Source organism: Podarcis filfolensis, assembly GCF_964270895.1.
Source record: "Podarcis filfolensis genome assembly, chromosome: 6".
Taxonomy (NCBI): Eukaryota; Metazoa; Chordata; class Lepidosauria; order Squamata; family Lacertidae; genus Podarcis; species Podarcis filfolensis.
In genome coordinates this window covers 18,999,801-19,019,126 of record NC_139609.1, presented here as the reverse complement: position 1 = coordinate 19,019,126, position 19,326 = coordinate 18,999,801, and the positions used below count along the sequence as shown (strand labels likewise).

General features: G+C 40.0%; 1 protein-coding gene across 3 annotated transcripts in view; it reads left to right on the top strand.

Annotated features, from left to right (window-relative positions):
• DENND1B (DENN domain containing 1B) overlaps positions 1 to 19,326 on the top strand; it is a 181,792-nt gene that overhangs the window by 101,291 nt on the left and 61,175 nt on the right. For all 3 annotated transcript variants that reach the window (XM_083620293.1, XM_083620294.1, XM_083620292.1), the window contains one exon: positions 18,834 to 18,934. In XM_083620293.1, the coding sequence (XP_083476419.1) occupies positions 18,834 to 18,934 (101 nt within the window). The remainder of the gene's footprint in view (positions 1 to 18,833; positions 18,935 to 19,326) is intronic.

Sequence of the window (19,326 nt, the reverse complement as noted above, 5' to 3'; positions counted from 1 at the left end):
TGCATCTGATTTTTTTCAGCAAAATGCTGACTTTAAATGCTTTAAAAACTCCACTGAGTGCTGAAAAACAGGGATAAGTGACTTTTGTTCCCCACAATTCCCAGTGCCGGACTACCAAATAGGTAGAGTAGGCACCTATTTGGGCCCCATGGTTTTTAGGGCCCCCGCTACAACTCATCAAAATACAATTTATTTGATATTGAAGGAAAATTACAATCAAGCCTTTTTAGTTCAATGTGAGGGCGGCCCCCAAGATTTCGACTGCCTAGGGACCTCCACGGGGTTTAATCCGGCACTGCCAACTCCTAGGGGCAGAGGTCTCTTCGCCCTCCCTAAAATATTTGAGTGGATTGCCCCCCCCCTCAGTTAATGGGCATTACCATTCAAATGCTGTGTGTGTGCCACATCTTGTAATTGATTGCGTGGGGCAGGGCCTACCTGCCCCCCCATGTTTTATTAAAGTTGACACCCCTGGTGAACCATCTTTCCTTTCTAAACAGTAGGTCCCCCAGACTCTGTGACCAGTCCAGTTTGTGTGATGCCAGTAGAGGAGAGGCCTGGGTAGAAGACTAAATGTAGGGGCAGTAAGTACATGGGAAGGGGCAGAATAGGATTGTGCCTGTCCGTTCCGTTCCGACCGCACATTGCTTGGCTCTTCTATGCAGGGTTAACCGATGTGTAGAGTTCGAGGGTGAGGCTATTGGGTATGTGAATATGTCTCGCACATTCATTAACCCCATATTTGTACATAGCTTCTTCATAGAGTGGAGATTTTTTTTTTTTGCTAGTGTAGCCTGAGTTGTTAAAAAATAAATACTACCAGGTCACGCACAATAAAAATGGAATACATGCTGAGATCAAAATATAAGGGCCCGCAGGTCGCATGCAGTTCATCATCCACAAATTGCCCATTTCACTGATGGATAAAGGACCAGGGTTTGATTTACACTTACTTCCTCAGTATAAACAATTCTGATTTTAACTGTAAACACATTTTAAATACCCCATGCTCAGTCACCAATACACTGCTATTACCAAGATGATACAATGGATTTCTAAGGGACCGTGTACTGTGCAGCTGTATGAAATGTCTCTTGCCCTGCCAGGGACATGCGGCAATGATAAGTGGACATTCTACATGGGCAGGTTGCACATTATACAACAAAATCGTAAATACAAAAAAACCAACCAACAAACAAAAAAACCCCCAACCCCTACACAGAAAAGATTACAATATTTAAAAGTAAAGGACCCCTGACAGTTAAGTCCAGTTGCGAACGACTCAGGTTGCAGCGCTCATCTCGCTTTACTGGCCGAGGGAGCCGACATTTGTCCGCAGACAGTTTTTCCCGGGTCATGTGGCCAGCATGACTAAGCCGCTTCTGGCGAACCAGAGCAGTGCACAGAAAAGCCATTTACCTTTCTGTCGGAGTGGTACCTGTTTATCTACTTGCACTTTGACGTGCTTTCGAACTGCTAGGAGGGCAGGAGCTGGGACTGAGCAACAGGAGCTCACCGCGTCGCGGGGATTCGAACCACCGAGCTTCCGATCAGCAAGCCCAAGGCTCAGTGGTTTACACCACAGCGCCACCCGTATCCCACAATATTTAGCATCATTGTTTTGAATCCTTGAGACTTCCTTTATATGTGCCTCAGTGTTGTAGGATTGTGGTGTTCTGAATTTCATGGAGTGCCATCCAAGCATTTACTTGTGTCATTCAAAAGTAATTTCTGAAGATGGGGTCCTGTGAAAAAGTGCTTGCTGGTCCACAGCCTGGCTTAACTACGATTTCATCATTTTCAAAGAAATCTATTCTAAAAGCCCTAAAGTGTATTTTGAGTCTTACCTGCTGAGGTAATTTAAAATATTTATGCACTTATTTAAATATGTTGTTGTTTGCTTTATAGATGGTTGCCACCTTATTTTGCAGCATTTTTTGTTTTAAAAAAGTGAGCATAAATTAAATATTTAGACTTTGAACAGATGGTTTCCTTCTGTTGCTTTCAAAAGGAACACTACCATTTTCTTTTAGAATGTGTGGCATTGTACTCTGCAGCAGTTTATTGTTTATAGTTGCCAAGGTTTTTATTTTCTTCACCTGAAAAGTAGCTGGAGTAGCTTGCTGATAACTAGGTAAAAGCAGATAAAAGGAACTCTTGCTATATATTACTGTCCTATACACGGGACAAGGCTCATGTAGGCATTTTACTCTCAAACAGACCCAAAGAGGCTACGAGTAAAGCAACTCGCAGTCCTTTTTTTGGTTTTAAAAAATGAAGTTCCAGTACTTTTATCTTAATAAAAGTGCAGTGGGTACAAAAAAAGGACTCCGTCAGTACTCCGTACCTATCTGTTTTTATGTCCCTGTGTTTTTATGTTTGTACATATTTTATGGGCTAATAGCCGTAAATAAAAAAATAAATAAATTGAGTACTCCGTACCAGTGAATATTGCCACAAAAAAGCCCTAGTAATCCCTATTTCACCTATCCCTGGAAATGCATCATTGTGGATAAGTTAACCTTTGACCCAGCTTGTTCACAACTACAGTGATCTTTCTATCAGCGTTCCTACAAATTGGATGGCTTGAAAAATTGCAAGAGCCATTGTAGGAATCCCTTCCAGGTCAACGTAGAGCTAGATTGCACATTACATCCTTATGTGAGAGCCAGGAAGTACACATGTCCATCATTGTTTTATTTGCATGTCACCTTTCGATAGCTAAAATCATGCTTGAGGCAGTTTACAACACAATCTACACAATTGCAAACGTAGCAAAAGTCATAAACAATAAATGACACATATCACAAAATTGGGATGCGGGTAGCGCTGTTGGGATGCGGGTGGCACTGTGGGTTAAACCACAGAGCCTAGGACTTGCCTATCAGAAGGTCGGCGGTTTGAATCCCCATGACGGGGTGAGCTCCCGTTGCTCGGTCCTGCCAACCTAGCAGTTCGAAAGCACGTCAAAGTGCAAGTAGATAAATAGGTACCGCTCCAGCGGGAAGGTAAACAGCGTTTCTGTGTGCTGCTCTGGTTCGCCAGAAGCAGCTTAGTCATGCTGGCCACATTACCCAGAATCTGTACGCCGGCTGCCTCGGCCAATAAAGCAAGATGAGTGCCGCAACCCCAGAGTCGGTCACAACTGGACCTAATGGTCAGGGGTCCCTTTACCTTTACCTATCACAAAGTACACAACCAAACTGAACAATTGCTTCATAAAGGCCGTCAAGGCAGGGAACAGGTCTTCTAGGACTCATAGTCAAGATGGATACACAGGTGAAGACTGGTGTAAGCATCATGAGTAAGAGATTACTGATGAGCAAACTAGTTTGTGCCATTTTGCATATTCCTGCACCAATATAAAGAAAGCCCACTACTCCCCCCCCTTTTTGGTGTTTTTAATAACTTGTTTCTTACGTCAGTATTCTTTGTTAATGGGGATGGAAGCCTTCAAAGAAACTTCCAAGCTTGACTTATTGCCTGGCTGTGGACCAGGCTGCAAGGAGTATTATTGTTCATATTCCATTTCAAATCACAAATTCTTGGAAAAGTTCCTTGTGCTTTAATGACTCCGCTGGATCACATCAGCTTTTGAACTGAACCTGCATACAACGTTTTTGCAGTCAGCCAGCCAGCCAGCCATTTAGCTGCATTGCATCATTTATTTATTTGATTTTATTTATTATGGTTTCTTTCTGCTGTGTGTTTTCCCTTTCTTGAAATCTACTGTTTAATAAGATGAATTCCATCATAGTTACCCCTGTGTCCAACTGGTAGGGAATAAGATGTGGGTGTGCCTTGCCAAAAGTTCATTCATCTTGAGTCTCTAAATTATTATGAGGAGCAGTCTTCAGAGGCCTGCATATATTATGAAATATTTCAGATCTAGAACCTGCTATTCTGACTGCTGGAGATCTAAAAATGTGCATCAGATCCACCCTCCCACTTCAGAAGTAGTGTGTAACACACACAGAGAGAGACTTAAAAAGCATTCTGTGCAGATCGTGTGGAAGAGGAATAATGGGGAGGAAGAGGGCAGGTTCTGAACTTTCCGTTACTGTACTCCTGTCTTAAGACAAGAATCCAGTGCAAAAATCCAATACGAATCTGCAATTCGCATGAATTGGCTTCACATTATAAGGTCAGATGAGAGTATGATCTAAACAGCTTTACTGAATCACAAACTCCCCAGAGTAGTTCCACTCAGTCATGTGTGGGATATGCATCTTACTTTTCCAACACAGCCTAATTCAAATTTTGCTCTTGGTTCCATAAGTTATTTGCAGCACACTTGTCATTTATTTTTCCACTGTAGTACAGAAGGTAGAAATGTTATGTGTGCAAATTTTAACTGTCCTATTTCTCCTCATCCCATTGAAATGTTCATTCCATTTGTTTCAATTTGGCATGAATCTTGGATCAAAAATTCTGTATGTCAGAGTTTAAGATTTAGTGTCAGAGACACAAGAAAGCCACAGCACTGGAAGATCTGGACAGATATCCAACTTATTCCCTCAGTAAAAGATCAGAAAAGATCATTCTTCTTCTTCTTTTGGCGATTACTCATAGCCAAGTAAGATTGTCTTCCATGAACATGGTCTTAACAGTGAGTCCATAAGTGACTGTGGAGGCCAATTCTGGATCCACACATCCTTCCACAGTGGGGACATAGGTTTCTGGGCAGGAGTTGATCATGGTGAGGGTTTGCCAAACGTGCCTTCCTCTTAGCACGTTTCTCCCTTTTATCCTGAGTTTGAGTGTCTTCAAAGTCCATTATACCTTTGGTAAAGGCTTTTCTCTGATTGGAGCGCTCGCAGGCCAGTGTTTCCCAGTTGTTGGTGATTATACTACTACTTTTTTTTTAGATTTGCCTTGAGAGAGTCTTTAAACCTCTTTTGTTGACCACCAGCATTATGCTTTCCATTTTTAAGTTGGGAATAGAATAGTTGCTTTGGGAGATGATAATCAGGCATCTGCACAACATGACCAGTCCAAAGAAGTTGATGTTGAAGAATCTGCCCAGCCCCACAGGCCACTACAGTTACTAACATGAAGTTCATGTCTTCAGTTTGCTTCTAACTGAGATGCTGTTCCAAATATCATCTTCCTAAGGTCCCGGAAACAATTTTTTAAGTGTTCCTCTCTCCTGCAAAAGAGTTTAATTTAGGTCATTGCAGGAACACCTTTGTACAGAAATAAAATTCAGATATGTAAATATTCAGTGTTGTCAAAGAAGTGGGAGAAGAATAATATATCAATTAAGGGGAGGATATAGTTGGAGAACAGATAGCTTAAGCAAGAAACAAGTTTTTTATATTAAATTTGCTTTTATTTATCTAGAACTATTTATGTTCACTTTACAATGAACAGGTATGACATGCCGCAATTCAAGGGTCATGCAATCTAACATATACAGCAGGGATAGTCAGCTCAATAAAGACAAATCGTAGTGACGAACATAATATGAACAAGATAGTTAGGATGGGAATATAAGGGGATAAAATCCTTCAGGCATTTGGGAGCAAAATAAGGTGTGAGGATGTCACAGTAGCAATTATTTCAGAAATCAGATACTAAAAGTCACCAAAACAGTAGGCCATATTCAACTCTGCAATTTTGCTGGCTCAATGGATTTCAGTGCTCACAGCAGAATTTCGTCTCCTTTCCCCTCTAGCATCCTGCACACCCTCAAAACGGGTTACCCCGGAAGTGATTTTCAGCACACATTGTTGGAGAGAAAGGGAAGTCCTGTTGTGCCAGTAGAATCCCGGCAAAACAAAATTAAGAAAGTCAATGAAGAGTATTTGGAGATTTAACTGTGTGGCATATTAGCAGTTTAGTCAAATACAAAGGTTGTACTGTAAATGTTACACATTTTTGAGATTGTTAAATATATTCAGGAAGGATAACCTTGTTGAGTCATGATATTATCATGGAACCTATTTACTAGCTAAGGAATCAAGCCATTCCTCTGGTCACTTCATTAATTAGAAAGAGTTGTTTTTAAGAATTCTCATAAGCTTCATAATCCAGCCGGCGGTGTTTTGACAGTTTCCAGAATTAGGCAGAGACAATTACTTTGCTTTAAAAGCAACTTTGTCAAAGTTTCCTGAATTAAGCAAAGGTGTGAGCATCTTGTTTTAGGTAGAATAATAGGTGTTTTGCAAATCAAGTAGATGGATTTGCATGAATAAGGAAGACGTACAGTTGATTTTGAGCACTACAGTAAGTAGTCTATCAAATACAAGAACAATATTTAAGTGCTTGCAGATTACTTTATCATCAGGATATTTCTCTAAGGGCATGTGGATACCACACAAAACTATGGTAAAGCACAACCCCCGTTCCAAGGCATCATTCAGGGTGACAGGAATTTGGAAGCTTCTGCTTTTAGTCAAAATTTGTCATATTGTCTGGACTAACTAACAGTAGTTAACATGACTAAGGTTCTGCTTGTAGCTGGCATGGCTTGCCATGTCATCTGAACTATGATCTGTGATTATTGCTAGATTAAACTAAACCAACGTCAAGCTGTGGTTTCTGAAGCCAACCTGCTTAAAATATGAATAGTTAATGTTAACCACGGTTCGCAGTTCAGATGACATGCGAAACTTGAGAAATCCTCTTAATGACACAGCAGGGAAGGCTCAGAAATGGAAACAACAGTAACTACCGAAGATTGAAGAATGGAGAATGAAGCTGTTAGACTATGCTGAGTTGGATAAATTGACTGGGAAGATTAGATATCTACGAGACCAAAAGTTCATCGAGGACTGGGGAGAATTTGCAGAATATCTGAGAAGTATAAGTGAGGGGCAGATAACGCTAGAGGGGTTTAAAGAAGCACTGTGAAATTTGAGAAGTATTGTTAAAAGGGATTAGAAGGGGAAAGGATAAAATAATGACAATACAAACTTAAGGAATGCGTAATTTAAAATTGACTATGGATGATTTATGGAGAAGCTGAAGGAAGTCCAGAAAAGAGATATTTTGTGAAAAATTGGATGTGGAATTATTGTGTGTTTTTGTTGTAAATTAATAAAAATTATTTAAAAAATAATAATGACACAGCAGGAAAAGCTGGGAGCGGAACAGACAAGCCCGGGAGGCGCCTAGGCCTTTTCACATCTAGCAGAATTATAGTTTACCATTTCTGGACATGATCTCAGAGTTGCTTAGATGCCAGATGATTTTCTTGAATTTAGTTTTTGAAATCCTGGACTTCATGTGTCGACATTATAAATCTTTCCCATATTCTGTATCGGGGTGGGAAACCTTTTCTAGCTTGTGGGCTGAACCCTTCTCTCCCCACCCGTAGAGAACTTGCCCACCTTTCAATATCCTAGCGACATCAGCTGATGTCGTGCTTTAAAATTCCCACTGGAGGCACTTCAAAGTGCAGGGCGAGGTTGTTCAAAAGCCCTTATGCAAACAGTTATGCATTGCTGTTTAAATCTCCAGTTTTTAGAGGTTTAAAGATCAGTACCCAGCTGCTTGCAAAAGTGCTTTCAAATAGCCTTGTGCTTTTCCGTGGACCTCTGGCTAATGAGTGTGGTTAAATCATGCTCAGTTTGACTGCATGCACCAGTTCCCAGCAGAATCAACCCCCACCCATCAAATGGCATCACCTCCATCTGAGTGACATCAGTTGATTGGCAGGTGGGCGTGGTTTTAAAAAAACGGCCTCCAGGGCCAAATTCGAGCACTCTGGGCAAGGGAGTCCTCACACCTGTTCTATATGATTGTACAAAATTGCTGAGAGTACTTGAGCATAATAATTTAGATTGTTTGGAACTGCTGAGGACTATAGAGAGATGTTCTTGAATGATACACTGTTTTAAGATTGCTCACTTGAATTGTATGAATTTGAAGAGAACTTGAAGACTAAGTAGTCTTGGATAAAACGATTGGATAAAACCCAAATAGCAATGTGATTTGCAAAAGCTTGCTTCATATGAACAAACACAATAGCAGTATCGCCATTGAAGCTGGAAGCAATAGTACTGGAGGCAATAGTGTTTGGTAGTCACATTAAGAATTAAAACTTTAGGCTACCTTTTTAATCCATGAATTTGCTAGAGCCGTCTAGATAAATGCTTGGTGACTGTACAACTAATGAATACGTAAACATGTTGCAGTAAATGTTAACTGGTATTAGAATCAGTATTTTTTAAGTATTTTGAAATCAGGACCATTTCACCTAAACATTCTTGTACGTACTCCCAACAGAAAGTATTGTTATATTACTTGGATCTCAAATCGGTGTTTCTCAGACTTTGTGAAATTCTATTCCTTCTCATCTGCACCTCCAAACTAAAATCTCATGGGAAGATCAGGTATCTGCACAGGTCCCACATTCACCAACCCATCATGTTGGCTCCCTACATATCACCTTTCTATGCACTGCTTCATCTCTGCCAGAAATGAGAATTCTCTTCCTCCCCAGGTGTCCCTTTAGGGTTGCAGCTCAGTGAAACTGCTTTGGTGGTAACCCACTGCGAGTGCAACATCAAACCACACATATCTCTAGCATTAGACTGCAGTATAATGTCTTGTCAGGTAACGGTGGAATCAGACGAAAACATTCCCAGTCAAAACCTGACAGCGTTGCAGAATGCACTGAACAATGACATCAAATGCTTTAGACAACTATAATAATATCAGCAGCGGCAGCCCTTGTGCTTTGCAATAAGATTGGTTCCCAAAGGTCTGTTTTTCTCAGTACCATTCCCCCCCTCCTGCCCCATTTGATATCTAGCAGGCAGTCATTTCCAGGCATGCTTGTTCTTTGGGTTGCCCCCCCCCCAACCAACATTGTAGATCTCAGTTCCAGAAAGTTTCAAAACAATTGCTTTTGCCAAGGAAATGGTCTATTTTCAACTCTGTTAAACTCATTCAGTGTGTGTGTTCCTGGTTCTTTAAAGAGAATAAGGTGGTTGATATTTTTTTGTCCACACACACACAAACTTAAATATTTTATATTAGGAATGAAGATGATGTGCAGGATGTATTACACTGAGCGCTGAAATCTTTTCAAAAATCTGATGATACCTTTGAGAGTGTATTTGTTTTGCAGGATAGATCTCAAAATCTCACGTGTCTAAAGCAGCTGTAGAAATATAAAAAATAATAATCGGAGCAATGTGAAGTTCTTGAATCTTGAACATTAATCATTCTTTAAACAAAATAGTAGCTGGAATCAGATTTCTAAAAACATGCATCTGACACAGTAGGTTCTTGTGATAGGTCACAATAGTCACAAAAAATAGCCTTTAGGGTGACTCTTAAGTCATGTACACACCATACATTCAAACCACATTGCTTCTGCCCTAGTTTTTCTAGGAACTATACATTTATATTTTGCATATGTCAGAGTATGTGCATATATATTGTATTACATGTAGCATAGTACAAATCACTTATTTTTGCCACCAGTACATAGAACCTATACCTGTATGGACCAGGAAGCTGAACATGGATGCTTGGATAGTCTAAACCTGAGTTTCAAGTCATAAAAAAATGTAGCATCATACACTCTGCTAAAGGCTTGAAGAAACTTCAGAATAATCTGTTGAAGGAAGGGTGTTCTTTATAAACGCCTGTAAGCCACTACAGCGCACAGCCTGGCTTCATGATTCTCCTGATGGCTCTGTTCTGCTCTTTGCCATGTTGCAGCAAATCCACAGCTTTGGTATAGATGGGTTTTACCATCTCTCCTGCTAAATGCACACTGACCTTTAGGAATCTGGACTCTCTCCAATGCTGCCAACCTCCTACAGAATGGAGTGTGTTTCCTACTCTTATGGTAGATACCCAAGAGCAATAAATTGGTTAATTCTCTGTGACTAGGCAATTTTGTTTTCATTTTTTTTTATTAATTTTCCAAAATTTTAAACAAACAAACATACATCATAAGTGTACTTAATCCAATCTTAATAACATTGTTAAGAGACTTCCTCAAATTCCCTTGACTGAATTTCATTATATATCATTGTAACAGATTTCCAAAACAAAATCTCATAAAATTTACTTAGTCGTCTTAACATCTTTGTTTCTTTTCATCTTTGCTTTAAACATAATATTCTATAAGTGACTAGGCAATTTTGACAATATTTGTCAGTAGCATTGGCTCCCAGTCTGTTTCTGGGCCCAATTCAAAGTGCTGACTACCCAAACTTAAGATCTTCTATGAGAGTCTGTGCTCCAAGTACCCCTGCAGAATAAAGTGAGATCAGCAATCCCCAGAAAGAGAGCCTTTTCAGTAGACCTATAGCCATCTTATGTAACAGAATTCCCAGGGTGGCTTGCCTGACACCATCTTTGTTGCCTCCACTCTACCCAATGCCAGCTGAACACATTCCTATTAAATACCTAAAATAACCTAGGCTTCTGTTTTTAATTTGGGAGCAGCAGCAAATTGTATTTTTGTTTACGTTGGTTTCTTCTTCTTTTTATTGAATTTATATACCGCCCTATACCCGGGAGTCTCAGGGTGGTGCACAGAATAAAATCAAGATATAAAACCACAAAATACATGATAAAAATAGAAAGAACGACCCTATAGCCCCCCCCACACAAAAAACACATTTTAAAAGGGCATAGGATGTCCCCCTTTCTTCTCCCTTAAATGTTTTTATGTTTTACTTTGTCTTTCACTTGTTTTTTATTTAATTTATTTTAGTGCGTTCAAAGAACTTTCGGGTGGCATAAAAATGTCTTAAATAAATGTCATAAAAAAGCAAACCTAGTGGTGCAGCAGTAAAACTGCTAGGACATTTGCAAAGCTAAGCAGGGTGTGATACAGTTTCAAATTGGATGGGGGGGGTGGCGTGTTGAGATTCCTGCATTGCAGGAGGTTGGACTAGATGACCGTCAGGGTCCCCTCCAACTCTACAATTCTAGGATTCTATGAAAGTGTTTAAGCTTCTGCAAGACTTAGTTGTTTTTCCTGTAACAGACTAACACAGCTAATCCAATGGAAAATGAAAAAATTAATAAAAATTAGGTCAGCATGACTCCTTTTAAATATAATCTAGCAATAAACAATCCACCTAATGGATAATGTTTCGAACTGTGCATTCCAAAAATTGATAAAGTAAGTTTCATAGTAAGTTTTAATATTACTTATCTGTTCTTTTTCGATATCTTATTAACTGTGTAACCTTTATCCATAAACAAAACACCTCAAATAATAAGAAGAAATAATAAAACACCCGAACTAGTCGACTATACTTGGTTTTGCAGCATTTCCCCACCTCCTGGTCACTTCAGTTCTTGCTGCTGCTGCTGCTAGATTAACCATTGTTATTTGAGCAACATGGTCAACGTGGTTAAGAGAAACTTAAGTAGTTTTAGTGTTGTTCTGAATGATAATTTGCTTCTATTAATAGCCAGAACATCATTCCAATAATCCTTAATGCTATCACAATTCCATCATATATTCTTATCATTTGCATTTGGTGCAGAACCCCATCAACATTTCCTGAAATGTTCTTATTACATTGGCTTAATCATATTCACCCCCATTCCCATATTTTCTACTGCCTCCTTTTGGCAACCACTCCTTTGGACTCCTCCATTTTCACATTAACCCTCTTTTTTATTGCTTCTTTTCTCAGCTACCCCTTGCACACAGACCATCCCCATTTCCATGTCTCCTCCTGTCTTCTATTCTGCAACCCTCTTCTTCAGAGGATCTGTTAACTAGATCTTTAAGATGAATCAAATCTTAAGAGCAAACCTGACAGCTTGGTCAGTTGTAGAGGATTATGTGATGGATGTTGTACATACATGCGTGTTTGCTTGTTAATAAAACACCTGCTTTAATTTACTGTATTGAATCTGAAACTTCATGTAGAAGACAACACATGATACAATATTTGGGGGTATGTTTATTTCTCACACATGATGCAGCTGAAGAATGGGAGAGATTTGAATAAAGGAGGTATGGAGTAACACTGAGAGGGGAAAAGTGGCAGTGTTAAACAACAGCAGAGGTTTGAGTAGAGTGAGTGGGGGAAAACATTGAGAGTGAAAAAGTGGTGGTTTAAAATAAGTTTTGAGTACAGCGTTAAGGGAATTGAGAAAGGCTTGGTTGTGTTAGCTTTTTGTGTTGGCTTCTCTGTTGTACACTTCTCCACTATTTCTACTTTTAAAAAACTTTTTTTGAAGACAACAACTCTTTAGTCTTCCTCTCTTCCCAGTCTATTCAGTCCTTTTTCTCTTTCTTGTTTTTATTTAGATTAGTTTCTTTTATTTATTGTACTTTATTATGAAAAATCTGTAATAAAATCTTCCAGTAAAAAAAATCACTCCCATTGTTTTTAAACACCAAATTTTCCTATCTCAGTGTCCTTCCCTTTCTGCTCCCATGTTACGGCTATTGCTGTTCTGCAACCTGTGTTCTCTCATGCTCCTCTACCCCACCCTGAAACCATGCAAATCCAGGCTCACGATGCAGTGCTACAAATTCTTCAATGGGAGCTTCTTGGATGGACTGGTGCAAATATAGTATTGAGAGAAAAATTGAGTTGGAGAATGTTGTTAGTTGAAGGAAAGAAAAGTTGTGAACAGAACTGTTAGATCCCAAAACTAAGATACTTTCAAGAATGTATAACTTGCTGTTAAAATGGAATACTCAGGATGAAACGGTTAAATCTGCTATGATTAAATGGGCACAAGATGTTGGACATAACATTATGTTTGCTGACTGGGAACAGTTGTGGACCACTGGTATGAAATTTACGGCATGTAATGCCTTAAGAGAGAATATTATGAAAATGATATACAGGTGGTACATGACACCAGTCAAGCTCGCAAAAATATATCATCTGCCCGATAATAAATGCTGGAAATGTAAAGAAAATGAAGGTACATTCTTTCACCTTTGGTGGACGTGCCCAAAGATTAAGGCTTTCTGGGAGATGATCTATAATGAAATGAAAAAGGTATTTAAATACACCTTCCTGAAGAAACCAGAGGCCTTTCTCCTGGGCATAGTCGGCCACTTGGTGCCAAGGAAGGATAGAACTTTCTTTATGTACGCAACAACAGCAGCAAGAATAGTTATTGCAGAGTATTGGAAGACACAAGATTTACCCACCCTGGAAGAGTGGCAGATGAAGGTGATGGACTATATGGAATTGGTGGAAATGACTGGCAGAATCCGAGACCAGGGAGAAGAGTTGGTGGAAGAAGATTGGAAGAAATTTAAAGACTATTTGCAGAAATATTGTAAAATTAATGAATGTTAAAATGATGCTGGATTGAAATTAAGTGGTATTAGCAACAAGGTTAATAAGAATATGCAAAAAATGGATTGATAATGGATGAAATTATATAGCTATAATATGCTAAGATATAGAGGGTAAGGATTTGCTGAATTGATTATGTAAATGGGAATACAAAAAGGGGAGGTGTGAGGAGGTCAAGGAAATATGCAAATGAGCTTAAAGATTTCAAAAAATGGATTTGTTCTTAATTTTTTTCTATCTATGTGTTTTTTGTATTTTGTATTTTCTTCTTTTTTTTCCTATGTATTTTTGTATTTTCTGTCTTTTCCTTTATTCCTTTCTTTTTTTGCTTTCTTTTTATTCTGTAAACTTCTGTTTTTTGTAAAACCTTAATAAATATTTTATAAAAAAAAAAGAAAAGTTGTGAAGTTACAGAGTTGAGAAGTCAAAGAGCTGGAACTGAATAGCTGCAAGAAATTTAAAAAAGGCTGAAACACTTTTAAGCAAGCTGGAATACTGAAAAGAGTTAGAGACTAGTTGAGTACTGAAGCAGAAAATGGCCAGGAGAAAGCCAGGAAGGGAAATAGAAGCTGAACTCAGAGATACATATTGATAAGTATTAACTTCCTTATGGAAACCGTCCAGAAATATTGGGTGTGAAGACTTATGCCACATGCTTGGTTCTTTGGATTATAGTTAGCGAAAGTTTTAATATTTAAATTCCCAATTTGTTTCTTTGTAAAGATTACCTGAAAAAAAGCCTTTCTTAATGATGATAGAGCATCATGAGGATTTCAGAAATTATTTAGGAAGGTAATTGGAAATGCAGCCAGTGGAATAAACATTAGGGAGGGAGGCAAGCTATTCATTTGCTGAAACATTAAATTATCTCTAGCAAGAAAACAGTAATTAAAATGGCACTTATCTTAAGTAACAATGGGGGAAGAAACACAACTCTGTAACATTGCAGCTGTTTGGCTTAGAAGTAGGAAGCAAAATTTAATCAGAAATGGGCAGCTTAACAGTGGAATTATGACATCTTTGGCTGCCTGTAGTATAGCTGTCAAGCTTGGGCAGTTCGGTGGTCAATAGTGACATTCTATGTGTCAGTGAACAGAGTCTGTAACCCGCAGTTCACACATTACTGAAGCTCCAACTGTCGAACATTCAAGTCCCTTGGTATTACTGCATCTTCCAGCCTCCCCTGGCTGGCTCATGTTTCATTCTTTGGCAATTTGCCCTAATGATATCCCTCAGGAGCTTTCAGACCCCTCTTCTTTTCCATATTTAATCCTGTTAGATTAATCCGAGCGAAGAGCAAACAGGGCTGCACAAAACAGTTGTCTCTTGTTTTTTTGTGTGTGGCTTATTATTATTATTATTATTTAAAGCATTTTCTTTCCCCACTGCTCCCCCCCCTTTTTAAATGATAGAAATTTATAACTCAAATGGTAGAATGATTCTGAAATGCAAGCATCCTTCTCTGAAATACCCTAGGTTTGCTCAGTCTGTTCATTGAGGATCTCTATGCAAAAGTCCCTTAGAGCATGAGGTATGAACAGCTGTCAGAAGCATATGAGCTCCCCTGACCACTCCTAGGCAGTGCAGGTGGCTGGTGCCTCATCCCTTTTCCAGGACCCATAGGAGAGCCTAGCCTTGATTTCCACCAGCCATTTTCCTTTGTGGGCCTAGATGGTTCTGCTTCTTTCCCTTTTATTTAACTGGACTGCTGTGTCCCATTCATCTCCCTCAACCACCCTTCCATATTCTATTCTTTACTTTGTTGTTGTTTAGTCGTGTCCGACTCTTTGTGACCCCATGGATCAGAGCACGCCAGGCACTCCTGTCTTCCACTGCCTCCCACAGTTTGGTCAAACTCATGCTGGTAGCTTCAAGAACACTGTCCAACCATCTCGTCCTCTGTCGTCCCCTTCTCCTTGTGCCCTCCATCTTTCCCAACATCAGGGTCTTTTCCAGGGAGTCTTCTCTTCTCATGAGGTGGCCAAAGTATTGGAGCCTCAGCTTCAGGATCTGTCCTTCCAGTGAGCACTCAGGGCTGATTTCCTTCAGAATGGATAGGTTTGATCTTCTTGCAGTCCATGGGACTCTCAAGAGTCTCCTCCAGCCCCATAATTCAAAAGCATCAATTCTTCGGTGATCAGCCTTCTTTATGGTCCAGCTCTCACTTCCATACATCACTACTGGGAAAACCATAGCTTTAACTATACGAACCTTTGTTGGAAAGGTGATGTCTCTGCTTTTTAAGATGCTGTCTAGGTTTCTTTACTTTGGGGATGCCTAATTTAAGCCCCATTCTCACGTTAGCAGTGTAGTAGGCTCTTCCTTGCTGCTATTGGCATGATGGCAGAATCCCTGGACCACAAGGAAGGAATCCACAGAAGTGGCTCCTCTCTCCAGTAGAACCATGTTTTAAAACCTGTGCAGTTGCACGGTGATGTTGTCAGAATGGGTCCTGTGACGTGCATCTTCTAAGAGGTCCCCTCTTGGACAGAGAGTGCTCGACCCCTACATAAATTTAAGATCTAACAAATAAAAAGAAGGCCTCTTGTTTTATTGCAGTCCCACAATGGTTTCTAAGCTGTCCTCGGTCAGAAGTATACAATGAGTTAAGCAGTTTTCTGTTATAGCAGCAGGAAATGTATAGTAGATTGGCAGAGTCTAAAAATAACAAAGCAATGCAACGGGTTATATTCAGCTTGCTGTATCTGCCCTTGCCGTATCTGCTGGAAAGGAATATATCTCATTCATATGAAATCACTCTAGCTCTCTTTAACAACGGAAGGGGCTTGTCCAAAGAAGCATATTCGTGTTAATCCCTCTCGTATTTCAAATGGTGCTTACAATATGAGAAGGCCCCAAACTGGATACTATGCAGAAGAAGGATTGTTTGTACCCTTTTTGAATTGTACAGCAGACTGGGCTCTTGAGACAATTGTTAGCAGAGATTAACACCTCATTACAGAGAAGCATGATCCCGGCTTTCATCAAACAAGATGCTGTTTGGGCATTTATTCAGAAAGTTGTTCCGTAAATGGTGCCAGCTTTGTTCTGTCTTCTTGCCATTTTAGTGCCGCCACCCCCCCACCCCCACCCCGTCTCATGTTGCTGTAGCGAAGCATATTAGGATTGCCTCACCCTTGGCACACTAAGCTTTCATTCAGATCTCCTGTGCTGCCCTTCCATTTTCCATTATATTGAGTCAGACCACTGGTCCATCTAGTCTGGCATTGTCAACACTGGCAGCTGCTCTCCAGGGTTTCAGACGGAGGTCTTCTTTCCCAGCCCTACCCAGAAATGCCAAGGATTTTGCATGAAGAACATGCTTCCTTTTCTCTTGGTTTGAGCCACCTTAATGTCACTTGTTTTTTTTACTTAGCAAGATTTGGTGTGGCAAAATTGGAAAAGTGCTTTCCGATTAAAACGAGCACACACTAATGTCCAAAGCTGCATATGGTGGCCTCCCCAGTTTGGCATGTACAGTGGTACCTCTAGATGCGAACGGGATCCGTTCCGGAGCCCCGTTCACATCTAAAAGCAAACGTAACCAGTGACGGCACGTCTGCGCATGCGCGCGTCGTTTTTCACCGCTTCTGCGCATGCGCGTGACGTCATTGTGAGCATCTGCGCATGCGCAAACGGCGAAACCCAGAAGTAATGCGCTCCACAACTCGAACGCGCTCATCCCGAAGCACATTCAACCCAAGGTATGACTGTAGTGTTTAGTAAGCAAAGAGGCAGGCATTGCCCGTAACACATCACCTTTCTATGTGTTCCATAATCCATGTTGGAAAAGCATACATGCAAACAAATACTAAATAAAATTACTGAATAAAAGATTCCACATTGGTGTCAAGAGGAAATTCCTCCCTTCCCGGTCTAAATATGGCTCAGGCGCCAATTTTGGACGAGGTGTCATCTGGGGAGGGGAGGGTGAATTCTTCCTCTGTGTGCAGTAAGTTCCCTCCACTCCCCTTCCCCCTGCATCACAGCTAGTCTCTCACTCTAACCTCTGCCACCCCCCAGAATTGGGCTCAGGAAAAACTTATACTTGGTTTCCATAGGAGACTTTACTAATGCCAAATTAGAGCCTGGGGAGGGCTTGAGTTAGAGTGAAAGCCTGATGTGTGTGTATGTGAAAGAGAACAAATGTACGTGGTGTGAAAGAGCGTGGGATGGCCCGCCATTTTCAACTTATCCACACCCACTTTCAGTTTGGCCACATCCACCGTGGTGGCATGTGGCTCCTGGAAAGTTAGCCACAAGGGAATGCTGTAAAAGTTCCCTAAATAGATTTAGACTCTCATGCTATGCACAGCTGCCTCAGAGTAACCCCCAGAAACTGGTAAAGATAGGATTGCTCTTCAAACAGTTGCTTTCAGCTCACTGCAATGCAGTGGTACCTTGGTTCTCAAACGCCTTGGTACTCAAATAACTTGGAACCCAAACACTGCAAACTTGGAAGTAAGTGTTTCAGTTTGCGAACTATTTTCGGAAGCCGAATGTGCTCTGTTTTGAGTGTTACACTTCCATTTTAAGTGCCACACTTCCGTTTTGAGTGTTACACTGAGGTCTGTCTGTTTTTGCTATTTATTTTGAGTTTTTGTTTTTGTGGCTTTTTGTTTTTGTGACTTGTGTTGAACCCAGTTCAGCTACTGATTGATTGATTGATTGATTGATTGATTGTGTGACTGCAGTACATTGTTTATTACTTTCATTTTATGGATCAATGGTCTCGTTAGACAGTAAAATTCATATTAAATTGCTGTTTTAGGGGTTGTTTCTAAAATTCTGGAACGGATAAATCCATTTTGCATTACTTTCTCTGGGAAAGCACACCTTGGTTTTGGAACGGACTTCCAGAATGGATTAAGTTTGAGATCCGAGGTACCACTGTATGAAGTAGAGAAAACAAAACATTAGTCTCTTTTTTTACTACTTTCTATTACCAGTATATTTGCCTGTAGCAGTTGAGTTTTTCAGGAGCCTTTTTCTGTTTAGTCTAATTACAGGTATCACCTTTAATTTTCATGGGGATGGGGTGAGTTTATTCTATTATGTGTTCCTGTAAGAGTCAGTCTTCTACTTTTGTGCACATCAGAGTTTTTTGGATCTATCTGTCTAATAATCCTGGGCAATGATAGCAGCCCAAGGAGGAAATTATTTAAAAACAAAACATCCTCTGCTGTGATCACAGTCTGAATAGTAGCTGAGTATGGGAGGGCAGCAGAACTAGTTGCCTTTGTCACTTTCTGTGGCAGTATTGTTCCTGTAGATTCATGTCTGAAGAAAAATAATTGAGGAAGGCTTGCAAATCTGAATCGGCTCATTTTGAAATGAGAACACAACTGTTTCTCTATGCCTTTATGAGAATGTGACTAATTGTGGTGTTGCCTTTATATTGTTTATATTCATATGACATTCATTCGGATGTTTCAGATACATCTCAGTTCTTGGTAAAATACATTTCAGTTCTTGGTAAAATGTATTCTGCCTTGGAAATTTATTTTCTTGGTGTTTAAATTTAAATCAGGAATTTGTTACTTTGTTCTCAGATCTGTGTTTTGTTTTTACTTTTAGTTAACTGCTTGCATTCATGGGTCATCTGCATTGCTATATCCAATGTACTGGCAACACATATACATCCCAGTGCTCCCTCCACATCTGCTGGACTACTGCTGGTAAGATAGAAAAAATATATTATTTCCCATTATGGCGACAATCCTTTGCATGCTTTACTAGGAGGCAGATCACTGAACACAATGGGACTACCTTCTGATTAAACATGCATCAAATTGCATTGTGTGATAATTATGCAAGGTAATATATAAAGCATTCTAAAATGCACTCCTATAGATTGCTTGTTACTATTTCCAACTTCTAGATCGGAACTGACTTGCCTAATGCAAAGTTACAAAGCAGCAGGACTTGGATTCAAACCCAGATTTCAATTCAACATTGATCATTGGTTCGCTGACTAAAACGTGACCACGTTCAACAATGAAATCTCTTTTAAGCCAACAAAACTGAATGTCATATGCAGCAGTTTCTGCATACACAAAGTGGCATTCCC